Below are 21,029 nucleotides of genomic sequence, written 5' to 3'. Positions count from 1 at the left end.
AAGGTGGCTTTCATGGCCTATCAAATTTTATAGCAAAGGAATTCTGAATTATCATTATATGTTTAAGAATCTCCCTTTATTGATTTTTTTCTAGGTTTCTCCTCATTCATGAGATGTGAGCCTCAACTGATTTGTACCAAGTTGTGGAAGAGTAATTACTTGTATTTCTGCTAAAAAGTTCTCTGCAGGATAAAGGGTGAGTAATATGTTATATAGATAAAGAAGAATCTACACTGATTCATAAATCTTGAATACCTGATTGTTAAATGTCTAAAATGTATCAAGCCATTGTATAGACTTTCATTATATTAATTCAATTTCAAAAGTTTTTTTAGGAATTAGCTTATTATTTTCTGTCTCTATAGCTCTATTTCCTTTAATATTTTATTGTTTAATTAACTCTCATGGAACTTCTCTTATTTTAAAAGCAATTTTAAAGACTTGTATACCAAATTTATATATAACTTTCTAAAAAATGCCTAAAGTTATTATTAATTTGTCAAAATTGATTTAATTAGCATAACGAGATTATTCAGTGGATGCATCTTATAGCTTCTGAATTAAAGAATGACAAAAAGGGGGACTTAACTGATGCTAAGATATAAGGGATCTGCTGGTTCTACTCAGTATCACAGTGGTGGTTGAATTGAAGTGTCCTTATTTTGATGTCCCACCTGCTCAATCTTACACTTTTTGGTCAGTGATGGTAAGAAAAATTGGTAGAGTTAAATGTAAGGAATAGACAAAAATGGTTTAGCAAAATCCTGTCTGAGTCTGGCAGAAACCCCGCTCTCTCCCCATTTTGTCCACCCTCAAACTTGCCAAGCCTTGTTCACTTTGGCTTTATTTTAAAAATGCATTTCTGGTGAGTGAGGAAAGGTTTTGTACTGTGTTTTCAATGACTCACCCAAAATAACTCCATTGAACTTGTAAATGGTCCTGTTCTGAATGCAGATTGTGTTTGTTCTGAGATGGGCATGAAGTTGCTGCAGAAAGGAGATTAGAGAAGGGAAATGTGGTGGGAGAGGCAGTGCAGTTTATATTTATTCAGGTTCAGGCACACATAAGAATTATTTTTAAAAAAGACATTGTGTGTATGTGTGTGTTAAAGAACTGTCTATGAGGTCAGTACCATTTAAAGCTTTTAAAGATACATCTGTATTAGATATGATTCATCTAGTCACCAACCTCTTTTGATTCTCATAAAATGAAGTAGGAAGATTTACAAGTATATAATTTCAAATATATGCATTATAAAACTTTTTAAAGTGCTAAATGGCTTCAAATAGGAAATATGTGTGACATGAGCTAGAAATTAAAATAGGAAGAAAATGTCTATCAATACATTGATCATATAATAGGACAGTATTAAAACTGGGAAATGCAATAATGACATCCTCTTGTTTTGTTGTGTACCACATAAAAATGTTTAATATCTGAGTATTTAATATCGATAGATGTACCTCTTCAAAAGCTTTTATGATTCAAAATGTCAGAGATCTTTAAAAACAATATTTTAGGGCAGGACTGAAAAGAAAAAGAAAAAAGGACTGATCTAAACTTTCATGAATTCATGAAACAGACCAAATAAAGCTTATTCTGTTACATAATCTTGCCTCAATCAATTGTTGATGAAGAATAGATGAGCTATTCTTACCTGTTGCTCAGAAACACCAAAGAATTGAGCCACTGAAAAGAAAACAAGCTATCTACAAGGTTTTACCATGGAGAGGGTAAATTTAGCATTATGTGGCAAACTGAAGAACTTGTGATCTGAGGACAGTGAAATGGATGATAAAATGACAAGTCTTCAACATGCACAAATTAGAAAATATGTAAATTTACCCAGATTATGTACATAATCTGCAAGGCAAAGTTCCAGTGGTATTAACACCTGCTTCTCCTTCTGATGTATACGTGAGAAAATAAGGGAAATCAAAATAGCAGATTGTTATGCTATATTATTGCTTACTTAGGAGGACAATGAACTAGTATAATACTCCCCAAATTTTTGCTAATGTGGAAAAACCCTAAGAATAAGTCACAGGTTCAAGTTATAGACTATACAGATGAATTTTATTACTTTAAAATATACACAACTAAAAATACTTTCATGATTAATAATGACTTAAAGAAATGTATCAGAAAAAAATCTTAAGTCAGACTAACCACCTTTCATTATTCATTTATATGGTTTGTAAATAAACCTTAAAAGTTTTCAAATAATTCATTTGTTGAATAATATTTTCCTTTCATCCTCTTTTATCCTGTTGCAAATTATTCCACTGTAAATGTTAGTAGCTAGATTGAGCTGGCCCAAAAGATTTCATGTTCAAATGAATTTTAGAAATACGGGGTAAAATGAAGTTAACCAGTTTTCTTCTTTTTTTTTTTTTTCCCCAATAAATCTTGAGAATTTACTTCTCAAGTCTCTTACATTCATTGTGACTGGATTGGGGTGGGAGAGATGGGGACATAATATATAGTATTTTCCAAACTTATTTCATACAGAATTCTTTTCTCAGGCAATCTTACTGAAATATAAAATGCTGCTCTGTTTATTTAATCTGCAATTCTACTTAACTTATACCTCCCACCGTCCTTTTGTCTTAACAAGGGGTGAAAATGTGGTAAACTGCAATGCTACCACTTTCTGATCAGTCTGTATTATTAAGATTTTGATGCATAAAATAAAATTTTGATTACATAAACATTATTGGACAAACAATGCAATAACTAGAAAATGCCTTAACTTAATAGTAAATCTTGTTTAGTAATTTTGAGGCATATTTAAGGTCTGGAAAAGTAGAAAATAACTAAAGTAATTAAACTGAGCATAATGTTTCATTTCTGATTAAGCTTTTCCATTTAAAACTGTCTAACCAGAGTATGTTTTCTTTCCTAGCCTGAATTTATGCCGTTTAAAAAATTCATCTGCATAAGCACATAGATGTCACTTACCAGTATGAGAACAATCTCCCTATTATAAAATTGATTTTTGCCTTCTGCAATATAACAATTCCAGCAGCTATCCTGAGCACCTACTTCCATGTGATTCCATGTGATGCTCACATCAGTTTGGGAAGGTTGTTATCATGATTGCTATTTCACAGATGAGGAATGTGATGACGAGATAATAGCTGTCTTGCCTTAGGCCATAAAACTAGAAAGACACAGAAACAGATTTCAAACTTCAGTCTGACACCAAAGACCCTACTGTTTCCACTACAACTTGCTAGATGGAATTATCCACATCTAATATAAATTTGTTTGTTCCTCTACGTTGTAAGCATAGGTGAATCAGACATTATTCCTTACGCAGAGCTTCTGCAGTGTGGTCCACAATACAGTACTTTTTGGGGAAAAAAATCCTTGAAGAAGCAAATAACTAGACTCTCTTCATGTGTGATATGGCTTTCATTACTAAATAAATAAAACAACTTGGGCATTTTAAAAAAATTTCCAACTTGAGAATGCAATTAAAACCCTTTACATTTCTAAATAGCTTGCTGTTTCAAGGATTTCCTTCCCTACTATTTCTGCACCCTTAACATTTTGCTTTAAAAATTATCATGTAGAAGAAAACATACAATTGTGCTATTGGAGATTCAACAATTTCTATATTCTATTCTAATATTACCACCTGCTGGCATTCACCCCCCCCCCTTTCTTTATAGCTTGACTCTGGTGGTTGGTTTTTAAATATAAAATATGGTTCACTATTGCCTTTCCCAAAAATTCTTTGTTGTCTAAAAGTATTTAAACAACAAAACTAAATAATAAATAATAGGCCTTAGAGGGGTACCCCTTAGAGGGGCTCAGTCAGGTAAGTGCCAGACTCTTAATTTCGGCTCAGGTCATGATCTCAGGGTGGTGAGATCCAGACCCAAGGGATTCTGAGCTGGGGGCGGAGCCTGCTTAAGATTCTCACTCTCCCTCTGACCCTCCCCTCACTCAGGCTGGCATGCGTGCTCTCTCTAAAATAAATCTTAAAAAAAAAAATAGGCCTTAGAGAAACAATATAAAGCAAATACTTTATCCATTTGTCCATCCTGAAGAACATAAAGGGCAGGACATTTACCTCAACAGAAGTCATGTTCCTGGTGGGATTAGCACTGTACTAAAAGTGTAAGGGGTACAAGAAGAATACAGAATAATGTTCTTTAATCTCTCACAGTTTACAGTGTGGCTGGGAAGTCAAACATACCCTCAAAGTCCAGTCATATTATTTACTGCACAATTCAGTCTCAACATAAGAGACCTAGACATTCAGTTGTGTATCAGGGAATTGTGGGAGAGATGTGACCAGAAGTGGTGGAAAGATGTGGTTGAGGAAAAGTTCTGACTCAGATGGATCTTGAAATATGTGAAGGTATTGGACAGAAAGAACAGCAACACACTGAGATGCAAGGACATAGAGACAGCAACAGCGTGTGGAGAAAATGGAGTTGAAGCTAGGAGCCCCAGATGAGTAGGGCGGGGTCTGTCAGGGCCCAGAATGAAACTGTGAAGACAGCATATTTTGTTCTGTGTGGCTTTTGACCACCCCTTTCAGAGCCTCCTCTCCTGCTACTTCCCTCACTCTCTCTCTCTTGCCTTTCCTACAGGGAACTAGGCTCTAGCCTATTCTAAAGGACCATTAAATTGTTAGCTGCAGTTTCCTATAGGACTCTTGAAGACTGAAAAGTCTTTTAAGATTCAAAAAAAGAATAAAGTGAAATTTCAAGCCAATGAGAAGCTAGTATCAATGTTCTAGCACCCCTTCTATTTTCTTTTTTTTTTTTTTAAGATTTTATTTATTTATTTGAGAGAGAGAGCGAGAGAGAGAAAGAACACAAGAGGGGGGAGCGGGAGAGGGAGAAGCAGACTCCCTGCTGAGCAGGTAGCCCGATGCGGGACTCGATCCCCCCGGGACTCCAGGATCCCGGGACTCCAGGATCATGACCTGAGCCAAAGGCAGTCGCTTAACCAACTGAGCCACCCAGGCGCCCCAGCACCCCTTCTATTTTCACAGTACATATACATAGGCCCAGAATATAATGGTGGTTCTGGAAAGTTAGTCTGTATTTTTGATATGATCTGGTAGATATTGGTAAACCATCAGAAATTGGTGTGCGATTTTGAATACGATTTTATAGTCTTTGTACTAAATGAGATTTAAAAAGGGGGGGGGGGATGCCCAAACGCATTTTTATAATAGTTCTGAACCTTGACATCATTTGTTTCTTGTAGCATCCTGTAAACTCTAAAATCCAAGCAAATATTTCTATACTTTCCTAGCCATTCCTTGCTCTATTTTCCTTCATTTCTCCATGTCCAACTTCATTGTGGAATTTACAGATTAAATGTTCTTTCTCAATTCATTTTCATACATAACAAAACCACGATATATAACTTTCTTAAGCATAAAAGTAGCACTTCACGAAGTTTGGTCTTCTCCAGTTTTGACATTTTGACAAATACCAATTACGCGCCTTTCTTTCATCTTCCTCCTCAACTCCTTGGACTTCAGTAAGTCCGCGAGCCCAAGCCGACACTTGTTTTGACTGTGGTGAAGAGAGGCACTTGGCCTTTCCACAGTTTTTCTGTGAGAGAAGTTGACAGGAGACAAAGATCGCTAACAAACAAGCAAACAAATCTCGCCCGCTCCGCAGGCCAAGGCGAGGGGGACCCTGCGCCCCACTCCGCGCGCGCCGAGCGACGCTCCGCCCGCGCGCCCCCGGCCGGAAGGGGGCGTGGGACGCCGCCGAGGGAGGGGCGCGCAGACGCGCCGCGGCCGGCCGGGCCCCTGGCGCGTCGGGCGGAGGCGGGAGGCGGAGGCTTAGGGGCGGGGAGCGGCGCCCGGGGACAGGCCGGCGCTCGTTCTCTGCCGCGCTCGCTCGGGCCACTCGCGCTCCCGCGCCGCGCCGCGCCGGCTTCATGTGAAGCGCCGGCCCTCTGCCCCCTCCCTCCCCTTCCTTCCCTCCCTCCCTCCCGTCCCCTCCTCCTCCTCCTCCTCTTTTCCTCCTCCTCCGCCCCCTCCCGCGCCCGCTCCCGCTCCCCGGGGCCCCCAGCCCGGCTGGGCGCTGACAGCAGGGGCGGGGGTCCCCGCCGCCGCCGTGTCTCACGCAGGCTCCGGCTGGGGCAGCGGAGCCCCCGGTGCGGCCATGGACCGGCCTCTGGTGGCGTCGGCGGAGGCGGAGGAGGAACTGGAGTGGCAAGTGGCGAGTCGCAGGAGGAAGGCCTGGGCCAAGTGCCGCGGCTCCTGGCAGGCGTCGGAAACGGAGGACCTGTCCACAGAAGCGACGACGCAGGACGAAGACGAGGACGACGAGGACGACCTCCCGGGCGCGAAGCTGCCGGCGGCGGCGGGGAGAGGTCTGTGCGCCCGGCCGAGTCGTGGCGGGCGGGGGGGACTCGGGGAAGTGCAGGCTGGCGGGCGGGGGAAAGTCTCGTGCGCCCTGGGCGACTGCTGTGAGTTCTGGAAGATCCTCCAGGACTTGCTAAGCCGGGGGAGAGGGGACACATTGGACCTTTAAATGCGCGCGCTTGGCGAGGCGTCTCCAGAGTCAACATAGACACCCCGGTGCCATCTCGTTTCCTTTCAGATGGACACTTAAGACATGTTGCTTAGGCTGCATTTTAACCCCAGTAGATTTTCCTACATGGGAGTGTCCAGGTTGACCGAGCGGTCGGAGTCCGCCTGGGGTCGGTAACGAGCTGTCCCCTCACTCTGCCCCGCAGGAAACGTGCCCAACGAGAAGATCGCGATATGGCTCAAGGATTGCCGGTGAGTCCTCGCTTTCGCCGCTCGCATCCCAGAGGGAGATCCGCGGAGATGGCACTCCGGAGCGGAGTCACTAGGGCCGCAGTCCCAGTGGGTCCCGTGGCCGTTGTGAGCTATAAGCCGGAAAGTGAGCCGGCGGATAGTTTCCTCCTCTAAAAGATTAGAAATGGAAGTGCTGTGACCGCTGATTATTTGGTGACCGTGTTGACTTAACAGTTGTTAGGACTTCAGCCCCCGTGCATGATGTTAGCATCAGAGATCAGAGACCTAAAACAAATAATCATGCAGTGTTGTTATTCTTGCCGTGTTTTTATTCGAAAGGATTTTCACATTTCACACAGTATTTTATTTTGCTTTTGTTTTGACGTCTGTGTATCTGGCATGGAATGATTTCCCTTTCAAATGTGTTTTAGATGATTTTAGTTTACTTAACAGCACGAACTGGGCTTTAATTTTATTTTTGTGCCTTAATTCTATTTGGACAGCTATAAAACTAACTTTGTTCTTGTAGTTTACTCCTTGGACATGCATTTGTCAGATGGTACTGGAATGCACGAAGGGAAATAGAGCTTTGAAGGCATTCAGACGGCATAAATCTAATTGCATGCTTTGGCAACTGGTACAAATCTTTGATAAAGTACAAGAGGAGATGAATCATATTGCAAGTAAATCTTACTACAGTAAAAAAGGGCTTGTTTTATATTTTAATTTTTTCCCAATTTATTTTCTACTTGTAAAATCTCATATGAAGAATGTTACTTTTTAATGTGGCTATGGTGTTTGCTTCTGCACATACTTGCCATCTCATTTTGGGCTTTTCTTAATCTTTTGTTCAAGTACCAGAGGTAAGGACGTGTTTTTTGGAGGAAGGAGAAGTGATTTTCATATATGTCAGCTTATTTTTCTAACCTAAACACAGATAAAGTATTGGCTACTACTCCATTGATTTCCCGTTTTGATGAATTACCTGGATTTTTTAGTAACTTTGATGAATTACTAAGCACTCTTCACTGCAGAACTCCTTAACCTTTATTGGGGGTGTCATAGACCCTTTGAGATATGAAGAAGTATATGGACCTTCTCTCTAAAGGTGCATCAAAAATAATGTTTAACAGCAAGAGAAAAATCACATTGTGTTTACTTAATGATGTATAGGAATTAAGATTATATGCGATCATATCAAGTAGACAGTACGTTTATCTTGTAAGATAAATGCAGTAGGCAAATGTTACTCATCAGACATATCATCTCTGAAAATTCCGAAAGTTTTGTTGCTAATCTTACGTAGGCAGATTCTATAGTCTGCTGCTCCTTCCCTCATAGGTTTCCTGCATAGATTTCCTTCTTGTTCCTTACAGTTGCACCTATTTTGTACAAAAGGGGCATTCATTTGTACCTGGGAAAGCTAAAACAAATAGTCTTGTAATGTTAGCTGTATTATCACAGATTTCACCGCTAGGATATATGCAACTGTAGTTTTTTGTTTTTTTTTTTCTGTAACAGTTTAGGATCCTTCTCAGAGTTAGGCATCTACCTACTTTGTACATTATAAGTGATCTAAAGCTAGCTTTTTCCCCTTGATACATTCTCATTTTTTTTTCTTATTGATGTCCATATCCTGAATAAAGATACCATTTGTTATTCCTTTAAGGGGGAGGGGGTGTCCTTTATTTTGATAATCACTTTTTTAACTAAGTGGAAATAAATTGCTTGAATTAACATCTAAGAAAGGATAGTTTTTGAGAGAATTTGGAAGAGAGCCGTTGTAAGAGTGAGAAACTTGTTTCTGAAGGAGAGTGGCAGTTATATTCTCTTTATTTGCCATTTTCTGTTAGGGCACCCAAGCATAGAGACATCTGCAGGAGTAAAACAGTGTTTTGTCCTAAGAAAGTAGCCCAGGGAAGGAGAAGGACTTTATAAAGGCGTAAATTCCAGTTTTATTAAAATATATGCAAAAACTTAGCTCAAAGTTTTTATTGTCTTTATGGTAGTTGTGATTCTTTTACATTTTTCAAAAGCACTAATTTTCAAAGAACTGCCACTGCTTTTATATTTGCTTGCAGAAAGTTTTAACATTAAATTGTCATTTCAATAATATTTTTTGAGACTGATATTTTTATGATCCCATATTTGATGTGAATTTGTAACAGGTATAAACTGTTACTGATGAAAAATTCAAATCACAAAACAGAACTTTCAAAATAAAAGTGTTTCTTAATATAATTTAGTTTTGAGAAAGAAATGAAAAACATTTTCATTTTCACGTTAAAAAATTTCTAAGTTATCTGTGTTTGAACGGGAAGAATGTGAAAGAATTTTAGCAATGGCTGGTTCTTAAGGTTGATTCTCAAGCCACCTTCTTAGTTTTTAGAGTTAAATGAAGATATATGTATTTCATAGTTTAAAAACAGAAAAAAAAATCTTAAGCCTCTTTATTTAGACTAAAAAAGATAGTTGGGGTAAGGGAGGCACTGAGAGATGCTCTAAAGTGCTGGTGATAGGTCTGACAGATGAGGTTTAAAAAACTGTTGAGCCTTATTTCTAACTAGACTCTGACTTTTAAATTTTATTAAAGATTTGTTTTCTTTTAATTCTGTTTCCTGTTTCTAGGGAAGGGATTGAGGGGAGCAGACATTTTCTTAATTCCTGCTGACATTCTCTTTTTCTGTTTTTGTAAAGAAAATGCTAATTAATATCATTTGTAATTACAATTCTTGCTCTTAATTGCTGGCAGATCAGATGTGTGATTAAATCATTCCTGGTGAACTGACTTGAGGATAGGTGTTTGCTTAGTTAGTAGGATATTACTTATGTAATACTCTTGCATTCCTTTTGTGTTTGGGGAGGAGAGTTAAACTGTGATTAGAAGCTTGCTTGGCTATGATCCTTTAAATGTAAAGTTGTGCAGTAACAACTCTCCAGATAGCTTTTTAAGATTAAGGTTTATATATTTATGTGGTTTCAGTACCCCTTTGGGAGCCTCACTGGATGAGCAAAGCAGTAATACGCTCAAGGGTAAGAGAAAGTTGCCTTTCTAAATTTGTTCTTTATGAGAGCCCTACTTAAGAGGGAATGTATACATATGTAGATTATAAAAGTAATGTTCATTTTACAAAATATGCCATTCTGAGAGAAAAGCCAAAAGAAAGAAACCTTGTCATAAACCATAAAACAGTGAATAGTTCAAGCAAATTACTAAACCTTTCCACAGTGTGAAACTCTTATTTTTGTCTAGTTAGATATTATGAAGATTAATTAAATGTAGAAATATGATATGTAAACATAAGGAAAATATTGAGTGAACTGGGTCAGCTTTAGTGCAGCATTTCTTTGCTTACATTAACTGAAATTGCCATACCTGAAATTTTACCAGCTGTGCAAGACAGAATTCTAAAGTTCAAAGTACAACAAGAATGTGCAGGTAGTGGCAAGGCATATAAAAAACACTTATAGTATTAGAAAAGTCTAGCTTGAGCTCCTGACTGTTAAGGGAGGTAAAAAGGAATGATTGCTCCGGTATCTGATTTTCCATGAAACTCTTGGATAAGATGTTAGCTAAATGAGTATCTTCAAAGACATAGTAAGTATAAAATAGCTTCTATCAGGGCTTTTAACAACTTTACCTGGCTGCAAATCATGGTTTGTTTGTGATAAAGTAAAGCTTATAATTGCTTTTTGAAATAATATAATCAGAATAATGAGTACATTCAGGTTTGAAAACTTTATTGTATCTTATTTTTTGCTTGGTCAATTTGCTTTAGCTAAAACTATGATTTTATATGGGGGTCCAGAAGAACAGAACACCAGGATGAGTCTTCTAATGTTTCTTTCAGGTGTGCTTGTGAGAAATGGAGGCAGTTTTGAAGATGATTTGTCTTTGGGAGCTGAAGGTAACATTTGTTTGGAAGAACTGTATTTTTATACAGGTTTAAAATTAAAAAAAAAAAAATTGAGTGCTTTCAGGTGTACAGTCCTTAGAGCCAAAGTTAAAAGTCTTGAAAATGGCTCAGACGCACTTTATAGAACCTTTATATGTTAATCTAGTCAGAGCTTGTAGGATACATGTAGAAATGGCTCTGAAAACCATTGTGAAATGTCCATGTCTTCCTTGGACTTAATTGCTTAAAGGAACTGTTTAGGGGCAAACAATGGTCATAGAACTGAGGGAAGAATTGCCCCGCCAGAAGGAAGGAAACTTAAATATTTATACATGAGAAGACTAAAGTGAAGCTTATTTTTAGTGTGAGGTAGCCTTATGTCAGACACAGCTGCGGCTTGTCTTTCTCTTTGCATTCAAGTGTCTCCTGTCTTTTCCCCTTCCTCTTTTTCCAGATTTTTAGAACACTAAAGGACAAAAACAATATAGAGTTATTAGAATTTAATTAGAAATCATTACGCTGATGTCTATTCCAGACTGCATTAATATTTTAAAAGTGCATTGTGCCATGTTTAAATTTTCACAGATGTTATTATCTAGTCAATGGATTTATATAGTAAAGTTTTCCACAATGTAGAATTAAACATTTTTATTATTTTATTATTATACTGGTATTGGGAGATTATTAGTAGCTGTATAGCTGGGTTATGAATGTGTTTTTTATCAAAAAGAACTAAGGATTTTATTAAATCTTTTCAAATTAAATTAAAAATTTTATTGAATCTTTTCAAATTATAAAAGATTTAAAATGTAAATCTTTTAAATTATAATGATGAATGATGAATTTATCCATTGAATGTAGTGTCCTTGATCTTTTACTGTTTTAAGTCAGACTCTATGGTAGATTACTTACTTAGAACCTTCTAACCTTCTAACTCTAGAATATGTGAATATATGAGGTTTTATTATTTCAGTTAATGTGCTTTCAAAGAATAAACTCTGTAAAGAGGTTAAACTTACTGCTTCCCAATTAGTACAGTTGAGCATACTGTCCACCCTTACTAAAATGCATTTCAGTGTTACTGTAAATAGCACTTTTGATATCTGCCTTAATTTCACAATACGGAATTTTTTTTAGACTTTGTTTTTTTTAGAGCAGGGTTAAGTTCACAAAATTGAGGGGAAGGTTTAGAGATTTTCCCTGTACTTCCTGCCTTACCAACGTCTCCCCATTATCAACGTCCCCTACCAGAATGGTGGGATGAACCTGTAACGAGGCATCATCATTACCCGAAGTCCATAGATTACATTGGGGTTCACTCTTGGTCGTACATTCTGTGGTTTAGACAAATGTATAATGACATGTATCTATCATTATGATATCATAAGTGGATTTTCACTGCCCTAAATATCATTTCTGTTCTACCTGTTCATCCATATTGAGTGAGTTTATTGGAAACCAGAACCTAAAAGGAAGTTCCAGAAAAGAATGGAAATACTGTGTTGTTTTACTGAAAAATTTTCAAGATTATTTTCATTCATTCAGTAAATATTTATTGAATGCTATGTGTTAGGCACCTTTCTGAGTGGATGTACAAAGAAATATAAGAAATTGCCATGACTTTGTAGATCAGAAGTAAAAAAAAAATCTGGTATACTGAAATAGATATGTTTGTAATTATTTTCATTCTTTGTATTTGCTATAAAAGTTAAATGCAGTCAATTTAACTCACTTTAAACTTTAACAATACTTATCTGTTTAAAACTTGTAAGTCTAGAATAAAGCTAAAAAGTAATTTTTTTAAGAAAGCTTATTTTGAAATGAATAGAAATTTTCAAAGTAGATACATGAAATATTGGTTGTAACTGGGATGAATTTTTAGCCTTTGAAAAACCACAGTAAGAATTTATGTATATTGTTGCCACACTTAAATAATGCTAAATCATGATTTTGCTCTTAAGGTCTTCTCTAGTAACAGCTTTTAAATTTATTAATTAGAATCACATTTACTACAGATGCTGTATATCTTCTTACTATTTGTTTCTAACTATGAAAGAAATTTAATTGGTTATCTGTAAGTCTTTTATTTTAAACATTCAGTGAAGGGTGTAGTTTTACACACTGCTAACAAATGAAAACTGGTTTCCTGAAGCTACTGGTTCTGTTCGTATCGATCTGTATGTCACTTTCAATGATGCAGATTTAATGAACCAAGACAAGGGTTTGGGATATTAGGCATTTAGCTGTAATATTTGGCTAATCTGCTTTCTTGATGACTGTATCACAGTAGTTACTGTTCTAACAATTCTGCTCTGCATTTATTCTTTTACCTGTAGCCAACCACCTCCATGAAACAGATACTCAAATTGAAAACTGGTACGTAGCTGTGCTCTTTGTTCTCTTTTCAAAAATGAAGAACATTTATGAAAATAAGGTTTTATATAATCTAATGTTGTTTATAGCAATAATATCTTGGCCAAAGAGAGAAGACTACAGTTTCATCAGAAAGGGAGAAGTATGAATTCCACTGGATCTGGGAAAAGTAGTGGGACAGTTTCCAGGTAACTTATTCTGTAATTATACTACAGTTACATTGTGTTATAGATGACCTACTCACACTTTTTCAGTCTTGGATTTGGCTTGATAGTATGAAATCAAAAAGAATCCAAAATGTTTCATTCATTGCTTTTTAAAAAAAATTAAGATTAAGTAAAAAGCAAATGTGTTTATAATGCTGCTGGAATTCCTGTTATAGTGAGTATTTTGAGCCCTATCAACAACTTGAAAGAAGAAGTCCATAGTGGAATAACTTCTTCAAAAATTCTCCATTTTTTTTAGGGTCTTGAGTTACTGTAACAAAAAATCAGAATAATCCTTTCTAATATAAAGTTTGATATTTAAGCATAGATTTATTTATCTTCAACATATTAAATCAAAGTTCTTCAAAATATATATTAAAATAGGCAAGTACGTGAGCCTGTGGGACCAGTTTAAATTGTTATGCAGATTATTGTACTGGAATCTGAGCCTTTTCTCTGAAACAAATTGAAATTTTCTTCAGTTCAAGTTTCATCTCTAACATTTTCCTCAGTGAATCTCCGAAGGTGGATTATCACTGATATAAGGAAGAAGAGATAAGAAATGTTTAATTCCCAACAGAATCAGGGCAAGAACTTAACCTTTGAGTAACCCATTCTCTCCATACCTTACTCCTCCTACTTCTGAGTGAAAGTGGTTAGAGAAAATTTGAAAGTAGGCCCCTCCCTCCCTTTCTGAGTTCAGCTTGTTACCTGTATTGCATCTTCAGTGACAGCCAAGATAGCAGAAAACCTCAGTGCTGCAGCATGTCCTGTGCTGCCAGCTTCCTTGTGTGTTTTTTCCTTTTCATTTCTTTCTTAATCTGTTTATTCCTTATTCTACCTCATCTGTCCTCTAATTGTTTTAGCTGCTTTACTGGGACTCTTAAAATGACAAAAAAAATAAGGTGAGGAAGCATTTTGGGAGTCTTGCTGAGTATCTGCTCAGGGACCAGCTCTTTTTTCCAGTCCTAACAGTTTGAAAGAATGGACTTTTTTTTTTTGAATGGACTCTTTTTAAGACTTCTATATCACATTTAGTACACAGTATATAAAGATGCTGAAATAAATAATGGTGTAAAGAGCAGAAGCTCTTTTTTATAATGTGATGTGACTATAAACTTATTTTATATCTTGATTTTTTTTTTTTTCTTTTCTTTTCTTTTTTTTTTTTTGTAGTGTTTCAGAATTGTTGGAACTTTATGAGGAAGATCCTGAAGAAATTCTTTATAATCTTGGATTTGGACGAGATGAACCTGATATTGCTTCTAAAATTCCTTCCAGATTTTTTAATTCATCATCATTTGCCAGAGGGATAGATATTAAAGTATTTTTGAGTGCTCAAATGCAACGGATGGAAGTAGAAAACCCAAATTATGCTTTAACAAGTAAGGTTTTTAAATATTAACATCCACAGTGAGATGGTCTTATTTTTTTAAAGCCTTACTAATTTTTAGGAATAGCACTGGAAACTTAATTATTGAAGTTAACACAATAGCTATTTTACTTATTCTGAATTTTTATTATTCTGTTTATAGAAGTTAACTTCCCCCTCTCCTCATTCTTAAGTGTTACTGTAACTGACATGTAGAACCTTGTGCTTATCTTAAACTTATCCCCAAATTGCTGATGTTCAAAAAGGAAAGAAGTAGGGGAGTGGCTTGTTACTCTTAAATAAAGTCAGTCAATTTTAGGTGTTTTTCTATAAATCTAAAATAGCATGGCTAATTTGATAATTTTTATTTATATCTTATTTTTCTCTGTTGCACAGAAGTTCCAAAATGGGATCTTAGGTGGTCCTTAGAACAGCTTTAAGAGATCTATAAATCCAATCCTACCTCCTCCCTTCCCCACAATTAGGTATAAAATACAAATTTATGTACATTTTCTTGGGAGAACATTTGCAAGAGTCTTAATGGAGTCAGAGACTTAAAAATAGAATCACAGCTGTAGATCAATAGCCAGTCCATTCTTTTTAATTCAGAGTTGTCATGCTTTGTGCTTCTTTCTGATTTTAAATCGTAAAACATAAATTCTTAAATTCTTAAAACATAAATTCTAGTGCTTAGAGTGAAATATCTTCGTCCCTCTTCCCAGTAAATGTAGAGAACTTTTAAATGTTGGATAAGGAAAAAAGTTGTGCTTTTATAATCTTTGTGATCTAAGTTCAGTTATTGGCATTCTGGAAAGTACTAATAGTTTAATGTATGTACAAATATATAAACAGATAAATATATATATAATTAACATTGTTTCCTTTTTGTAGGTCGTTTCCGTCAAATTGAAGTGCTTACTACCGTGGCCAATGCATTTTCTTCTTTATATTCTCAAGTCTCTGGGACTCCCCTCCAGAGAATTGGAAGTATGTCTTCAGTGACTTCTAACAAGGAGACAGACTCACCTCCACCTTTAACCCGAAGTAACACTGCAAATCGTTTAATGAAAACACTATCAAAACTAAATTTATGTGTTGATAAAACAGAGAAAGGAGAAAGTAGTAGTCCTTTCCCAGCAATTGAAAAAGGAAAGATCCTGAATGTTTCAGTGATGGAAGAAAGTGGCAATAAAAATGATCAAAAGTCTCAAAAAATTGTAAAGAAGAAAGACTCATCTTCTATGTTGGCTACAGTTAAAGAAGAAGTATCAGGTAGTTCAGCATGTGTTATGGAGAATGCTGACATTGATAGACTTTGTGATGAAGCAAATAGTAATTTTAACCAAAAAACTGAAAGTGAACAAAGTGAAGAAACGCAAAGTCATGTGAATACACCGGGTGAGGAATCTGGTATTATGGAATCTGATTTAGGTAACAGTTTTAACATGTCCAGGCACAGTGAGCTGGAAAATGGCAACGAGGTGAAAAGTGTCCATGTGTCCACACATGAAAAAGAGCCATGTGCACCGCTCACGATCCCATCCATAAGAAATATAATGGCACAGCAGAAGGACTCCTTTGAAATGGAAGAGGTGGGTAAAATATCACTGAGACCTGTTTCAAATAATGAGTTAGGAAAAAATACCAAAAAGATGTTTATAAAACAAAGGTAGCTAATAGATTTATACTAGAAGAAAATCCTCCTAATTTTGACTTTTCAAGTTTTAGTTCTGTGTTTCACCAACCAAGAATTGGTCACAGGACTATGCATCGCCAGGGTAATGTGAGAGTTCATCAGCTCCTCTAGATCCTCTGTCATTCACTGATGATACTTGAACTTTAACCCCGTTTCTCTCTCAGTTTAAGATTTTGATGCCCTGAGAAAGCCCTGAGAGATTATATTTAAATTAAAATCAATATTGCATAATAGTTAAAAACACAGCCTCTGAAATCAAGTAGAAGTTTGAGTTCTTTTTTGCCACTAAATAGCTATGTGCCTTTGGGCACACTTTTCTCAAAGTATCTTAGTGGAAAGGATAAGTTAAGTATGAATAAGGCTTTGAAAAGGATAGGTTTTGGCATGGGACTGGAAAGAACCTGAAGATATTATGTTTCTGAAGGGGAGGATAGGGAACCTCAAGAAAGAAGGTTTGAAACACCACTGAATATGGTTTCTGCAAGCCCAGAAGACCAATGTTTGGTTATTTTTTATTCCTACCTAGAGATATTACTTCATTTACATAAATTTCAAATGGGGCAAGATAAAGAGATGCATTTCGATGAGGTCAACTAAAACTACTTTTGAATGGCCAGAGCTAATACTTATGATTGGCACTGCATAGCTGGAGACAGGAAACTGACGTTTATCAAGACCCACCTTGTGGCAGGCACTTGGACCAGGCCCTTACTTTTCTCTTTAGTCTGTGAGGCAGGCAGTGCCGGTCTTATTTTACACATGAGGAAACTGAGGCACATGAATACTGTTGAAGAGTTACGACCGGAAATTACATAATGTGCAATTTTCTTTTTAAAATTTATTACAGAATAGCATTAGTAATATAGTAGTTACTCCCAGTAATTTTAGAATCACATGCCATATTTTTAGGGAGTTGGAAAATGGGATAATTGATTCTGCCCATAAATGTCCTCTTGGTAAGTACTTACCTCTCACATTAGTGAAGATTTTTCACTTATTGCAGAATTTCTGTTGCTGATGCAGCAATTTATCTTCTTTGTGGTCTTTGAATTTATCTTTTAATATTTTAATTCTAACTAAAAAATGAAAAGGGAGAGGAGCGGCCCTTTGAAATAGTTTATTTGTAAGCTTCTTTTCCCTTTATTCCTTTACATATTCTTTATATCTCTCCTATTTAGTTTCTAATATATTTCTCATTATAATAAGTTCATAAGATGACTACTTCATAAATTAAAGCCTCTTTTTGTTCTATTTCACTGTTTGATTCCTTTTGACTTTGTTTTGGTCTGAACATGTCCTACCATTAAGAATTAAAGTGTAACTACTTGCCCTTCATTAGGGCCCCTCTTCTGTGACAGTCAGATATGTCAGTGTTTTAACTTAATAGCAGAGTATGAAAATTTAAACAGATTATGTTAGATATTTGCAAACCTGATACTGGTGACTCGGATGAGAAGACACTCTTAGACGTTGCTTTTTAATTCCTAGGGTTCCTGAATTTTAAACCATATATTTTTAAAATTATTGCTGTCATACACAGAAGGTCTTTAAAGTGGGGCACCTGGGTGGCTCAGTTGTTAAGCGTCTGCCTTTGGCTCAGGTCATGATCCCAGGGTCCTGGGATTGAGCCCCTCGTTGGGCTCCCTGCTGCGCAGAGAGCCTGCTTCTCCCTCTTCCACTCCCCCTGCTTGTGTTCCCTCTCTCACTGTCTATCTCTCTGTCAAATAAATAAATAAAATCTTTGAAAAAAAATAAAAAAAAAATAAAGTAAAACATTTGTAAAGTACTAGAGAGATCTGCTTTGGTGGCAGGTTAACATTTAATTTAATGTATGGGGTGTTTTTGTTGTTGTTGTTGTTTTTTGCTCCCTCTACTGGCAAAAGCAGTTAATGAAGAAAGTAATGTGGTGGTTGAAGAATAATAGATTTTTGTTTTCAAAAAAAGAATATATGCATATGATCAACCATGGCTGCATTGTAAATATGGGGAATTTTAAGGATAATGAATCCTCGTTCTTCAGATGTATTTAAAACATGGATAAAAACCTTCTAGAACTGTGTTTTTATCCCTTTGGGAACTTTAAAGAGAGCTTGCAGAACAATGGGTAAAGAAAGGAAATAATGTGTTTCTTTAATTTCCTCTCCTCCCAAGTGTGACTTGAATTATACTGACAAATGAAGAGAACAGTCTTACTGAAGCAAACTTTTAGATCCCATTCAAAGTAGGTTGTTGCTGTTTTCCTTTTAGACTCCTTTCCCTTGAGGTTTGATTCCTATTGGGAACTTTCTTCCTGTAAAAACAGCAAATAAACGTAAGTTAGAGGACACTCCCTTTCTCTCCGTCAACCAGTTCTCAAACAGATTAACTGAATGCCTGCTGCTTTGGGTAGCTAGGTAGGAGAAAATGTTGCAGACCTGACTCTGTGCATGAAGCTGCCTAATCCCTCTGAGGCAAAGGTAAGCTCTGACAGTCACCAGGAACAAAGACAGGAAATATTTCAACGTAAGGGGAATTAAATAGATGACAAGACTGACTCAGTCCTTGGAGAGTGAGAGTGATTATTTCTCATGTTAAGAAAAATAAAGGCCAGAGACTATTTTCAATTAGAAGTCAGTTTGCCTTATAAAAAAAAATGTTTTGTAGACTATTTAAAATGTTTGAGTGTGTCTAAAAGTTGTAAAACCCTCCTCTCAAGTTTTCTAATTCTTAATAACTTTCCTAGATAATTCTTGTGTTCTTCTCAAAATAGCTTATTTTTATTTTTTTATTTTTTTTTAAAAGATTTTATTTATTTGACAGCGAGAGAGACAGCGAGAGAGGGAACACAAGCAGCGGGAGTGGGAGAGGGAGAAGCAGGCTTCCCGCCGAGCAGGGAGCCCGATGCGGGGCTCGATCCCAGGACCCTGGGACCATGACCTGAGCCGAAGGCAGACGCTTAATGACTGAGCCACCCAGGCGCCCCAAAATAGCTTATTTTTAATAAATACATCCTGGTAGCAGTCTAGAGCCATAGATTTATAGAATGAAGGATCCACAATTAAACCAAAATGATCCTACTCAGTAAGCAATTATTCATCTTTTAGGTGTAAAGGAAAAATTTCTCATACTTAAAAGAAAGAGAACTTTTAGCTGTTTATTTCTGTAAATGGGTTGTTCTGTGTCTTACTCTACAAATAAATTTATATTCAAATAGAGGTATTATTACTGGAAGTGTATATAATTTTTTAAGCTACTGAAGTTTTAGTGTTTCTAATTCTGTCTCTACACTGATTGTTGATTTAACTACTGTATCTCCTTATTTTTAGTCATTGAGTTTCAGAATTCTTTTTTGTTTTATTTATTGGCCTGAGTTAAAATAATCTGAAATCAGTCAGATACTTGACAGATAGTTAAGTTCTTCCTTTGGCCTTTCAAATTTGACTGTGTTTTGAAGACAAGCATTGTGTCTTAGAATAGAATGCAGTAGGATATGAACTCTAACACATGATACATGCATCCATGTCTCTTTGAAGTCCAATTAACCACCAAATTTTATTTGACATTTATCTAAAAGACTTAAATTAACTTTTGTTATATAAGTATTTACCTGACAGTAGAAAGTAAACCTTGTAAGTAAAACCTGAAAGGTTTTTTTAAATAAAAATTTGCAACAAATACAGAATAATAAACTAGCACAGAAAGAGATCTTTGAATTCATTCTCCAGTTTCCTCCTTTTACAGATGAGGAAGCATTTTTCCTCCTCTAACATTTGATATTACTTGACAGCAGTGGTTTTCTGTCATCTTTCTGAGGGATATAGTAATGTTCCCTTTGATATCTGTGTCTTACTTGGGGGAGGGCTAAAGGGATGTCAGGGTAGAGAGTCCCTGGATGATAGCAGAGAGAGATCTGTTGTAAATCGTTACCACTTACTGTTGCAAAATATTTGATCATCCTAAGGACCTGTGAGGTAGGAGTTTTAGTCTTTATTTTTCAGTTTAAAAGAAACTGACATAATTGTCCCAGATAATTCTGATAACTATCTGAAGCCATTTAGCCAGTAAGTGGCATGAATAAGACTTGAATTCGGGTCTTTGTATAAACTTGCTACTTTTGACTACACCATACCACTTGGTAAAGGTCAGACTCGCTGATAGTGTCAGACATTGGACAAAAACTCAAGTCATCTGGTGCCATACTACTTTTTTAGAAAAATAATGCTTTCGGGCGCCTGGGTGGCTCAGTCGTTAAGTGTCTGCCTTTGGCTCAGGTCATGATCCCAGGGTCCTGGGATCAAGGCCCACATCAGGCTCCCCGCTCTGCCGGAAGCCTGCTTCTTCCTCTCCCACTCCCCCTGCTTGTGTTCCCTCTCTCGCTGTCTCTCTCGCTGTCAAATAAATAAAATCTTTAAAAAAAAAAAAAAAAAGAAAATGCTTTTATTTGAATTTTTTGAGATGTCCTTAAAAATTAGAATTTCTAAAACTCCAGTTTTGATTTTCTTTTTTTAAAACTGCTATACTTATCTCTTTAAACCTTAGAGGAAGGGTTATTTGAGTTAGAACATTCCATGTATTGCAGCTCTATGGAACACAGCACAATAGTGTTGTGCCTGGAAGATGTATATTAGGATAAATGTGATATGTTAAAAAAAACAAAAACAAAACCCACCAAAGTAAGGTGCCTGCCGTGGTAGCAGGACATTGATTCACAAAGATAGAGTTTTAATAAATGTTTTGTTAAAACATTTTTTAAAATGAA

General features: G+C 36.5%; 1 protein-coding gene and 2 long non-coding RNA genes across 6 annotated transcripts in view; 1 reads left to right on the top strand and 2 right to left on the bottom strand.

Annotated features, from left to right (window-relative positions):
* The window catches only part of LOC115943110 (uncharacterized), a 72,930-nt gene extending 71,683 nt beyond the window's left edge, over positions 1 to 1,247 (bottom strand). Inside the window, exon 1 of the long non-coding RNA XR_014143489.1 lies at positions 908 to 1,247. This is a non-coding gene — a long non-coding RNA (uncharacterized LOC115943110). The remainder of the gene's footprint in view (positions 1 to 907) is intronic.
* A 1,124-nt stretch (positions 1,248 to 2,371) lies between these two features.
* Positions 2,372 to 5,946, bottom strand: LOC145720509 (uncharacterized). The gene is made up of 2 exons (XR_014143488.1): positions 5,475 to 5,946; positions 2,372 to 3,163 (listed from the first exon to the last, which is right to left on the bottom strand). It is a non-coding gene; the product is annotated as an uncharacterized LOC145720509 (long non-coding RNA).
* A 5-nt stretch (positions 5,947 to 5,951) lies between these two features.
* Positions 5,952 to 21,029, top strand: part of ITPRID2 (ITPR interacting domain containing 2) — a 39,229-nt gene continuing 24,151 nt past the window's right edge. The window contains exons 1-8 of one of the 4 annotated variants that reach the window (XM_006726929.3): positions 5,952 to 6,357; positions 6,724 to 6,769; positions 9,732 to 9,781; positions 10,600 to 10,656; positions 12,981 to 13,020; positions 13,107 to 13,205; positions 14,400 to 14,608; positions 15,487 to 16,187. In XM_006726929.3, the coding sequence (XP_006726992.1) occupies positions 6,147 to 6,357; positions 6,724 to 6,769; positions 9,732 to 9,781; positions 10,600 to 10,656; positions 12,981 to 13,020; positions 13,107 to 13,205; positions 14,400 to 14,608; positions 15,487 to 16,187 (1,413 nt within the window). In that variant the 5' untranslated portion in view covers positions 5,952 to 6,146. The remainder of the gene's footprint in view (positions 6,358 to 6,723; positions 6,770 to 9,731; positions 9,782 to 10,599; positions 10,657 to 12,980; positions 13,021 to 13,106; positions 13,206 to 14,399; positions 14,609 to 15,486; positions 16,188 to 21,029) is intronic. The other 3 variants (XM_031035207.2, XM_006726928.2, XM_006726930.3) reach the window with 3 other exon arrangements.

This window comes from Leptonychotes weddellii, chromosome 3 (genome assembly GCF_054177405.1).
Source record: "Leptonychotes weddellii isolate Sample4059 chromosome 3, ASM5417740v2, whole genome shotgun sequence".
Lineage (NCBI taxonomy): Eukaryota > Metazoa > Chordata > Mammalia > Carnivora > Phocidae > Leptonychotes > Leptonychotes weddellii.
This window is presented reverse-complemented; position numbering and strand designations above follow the sequence as displayed.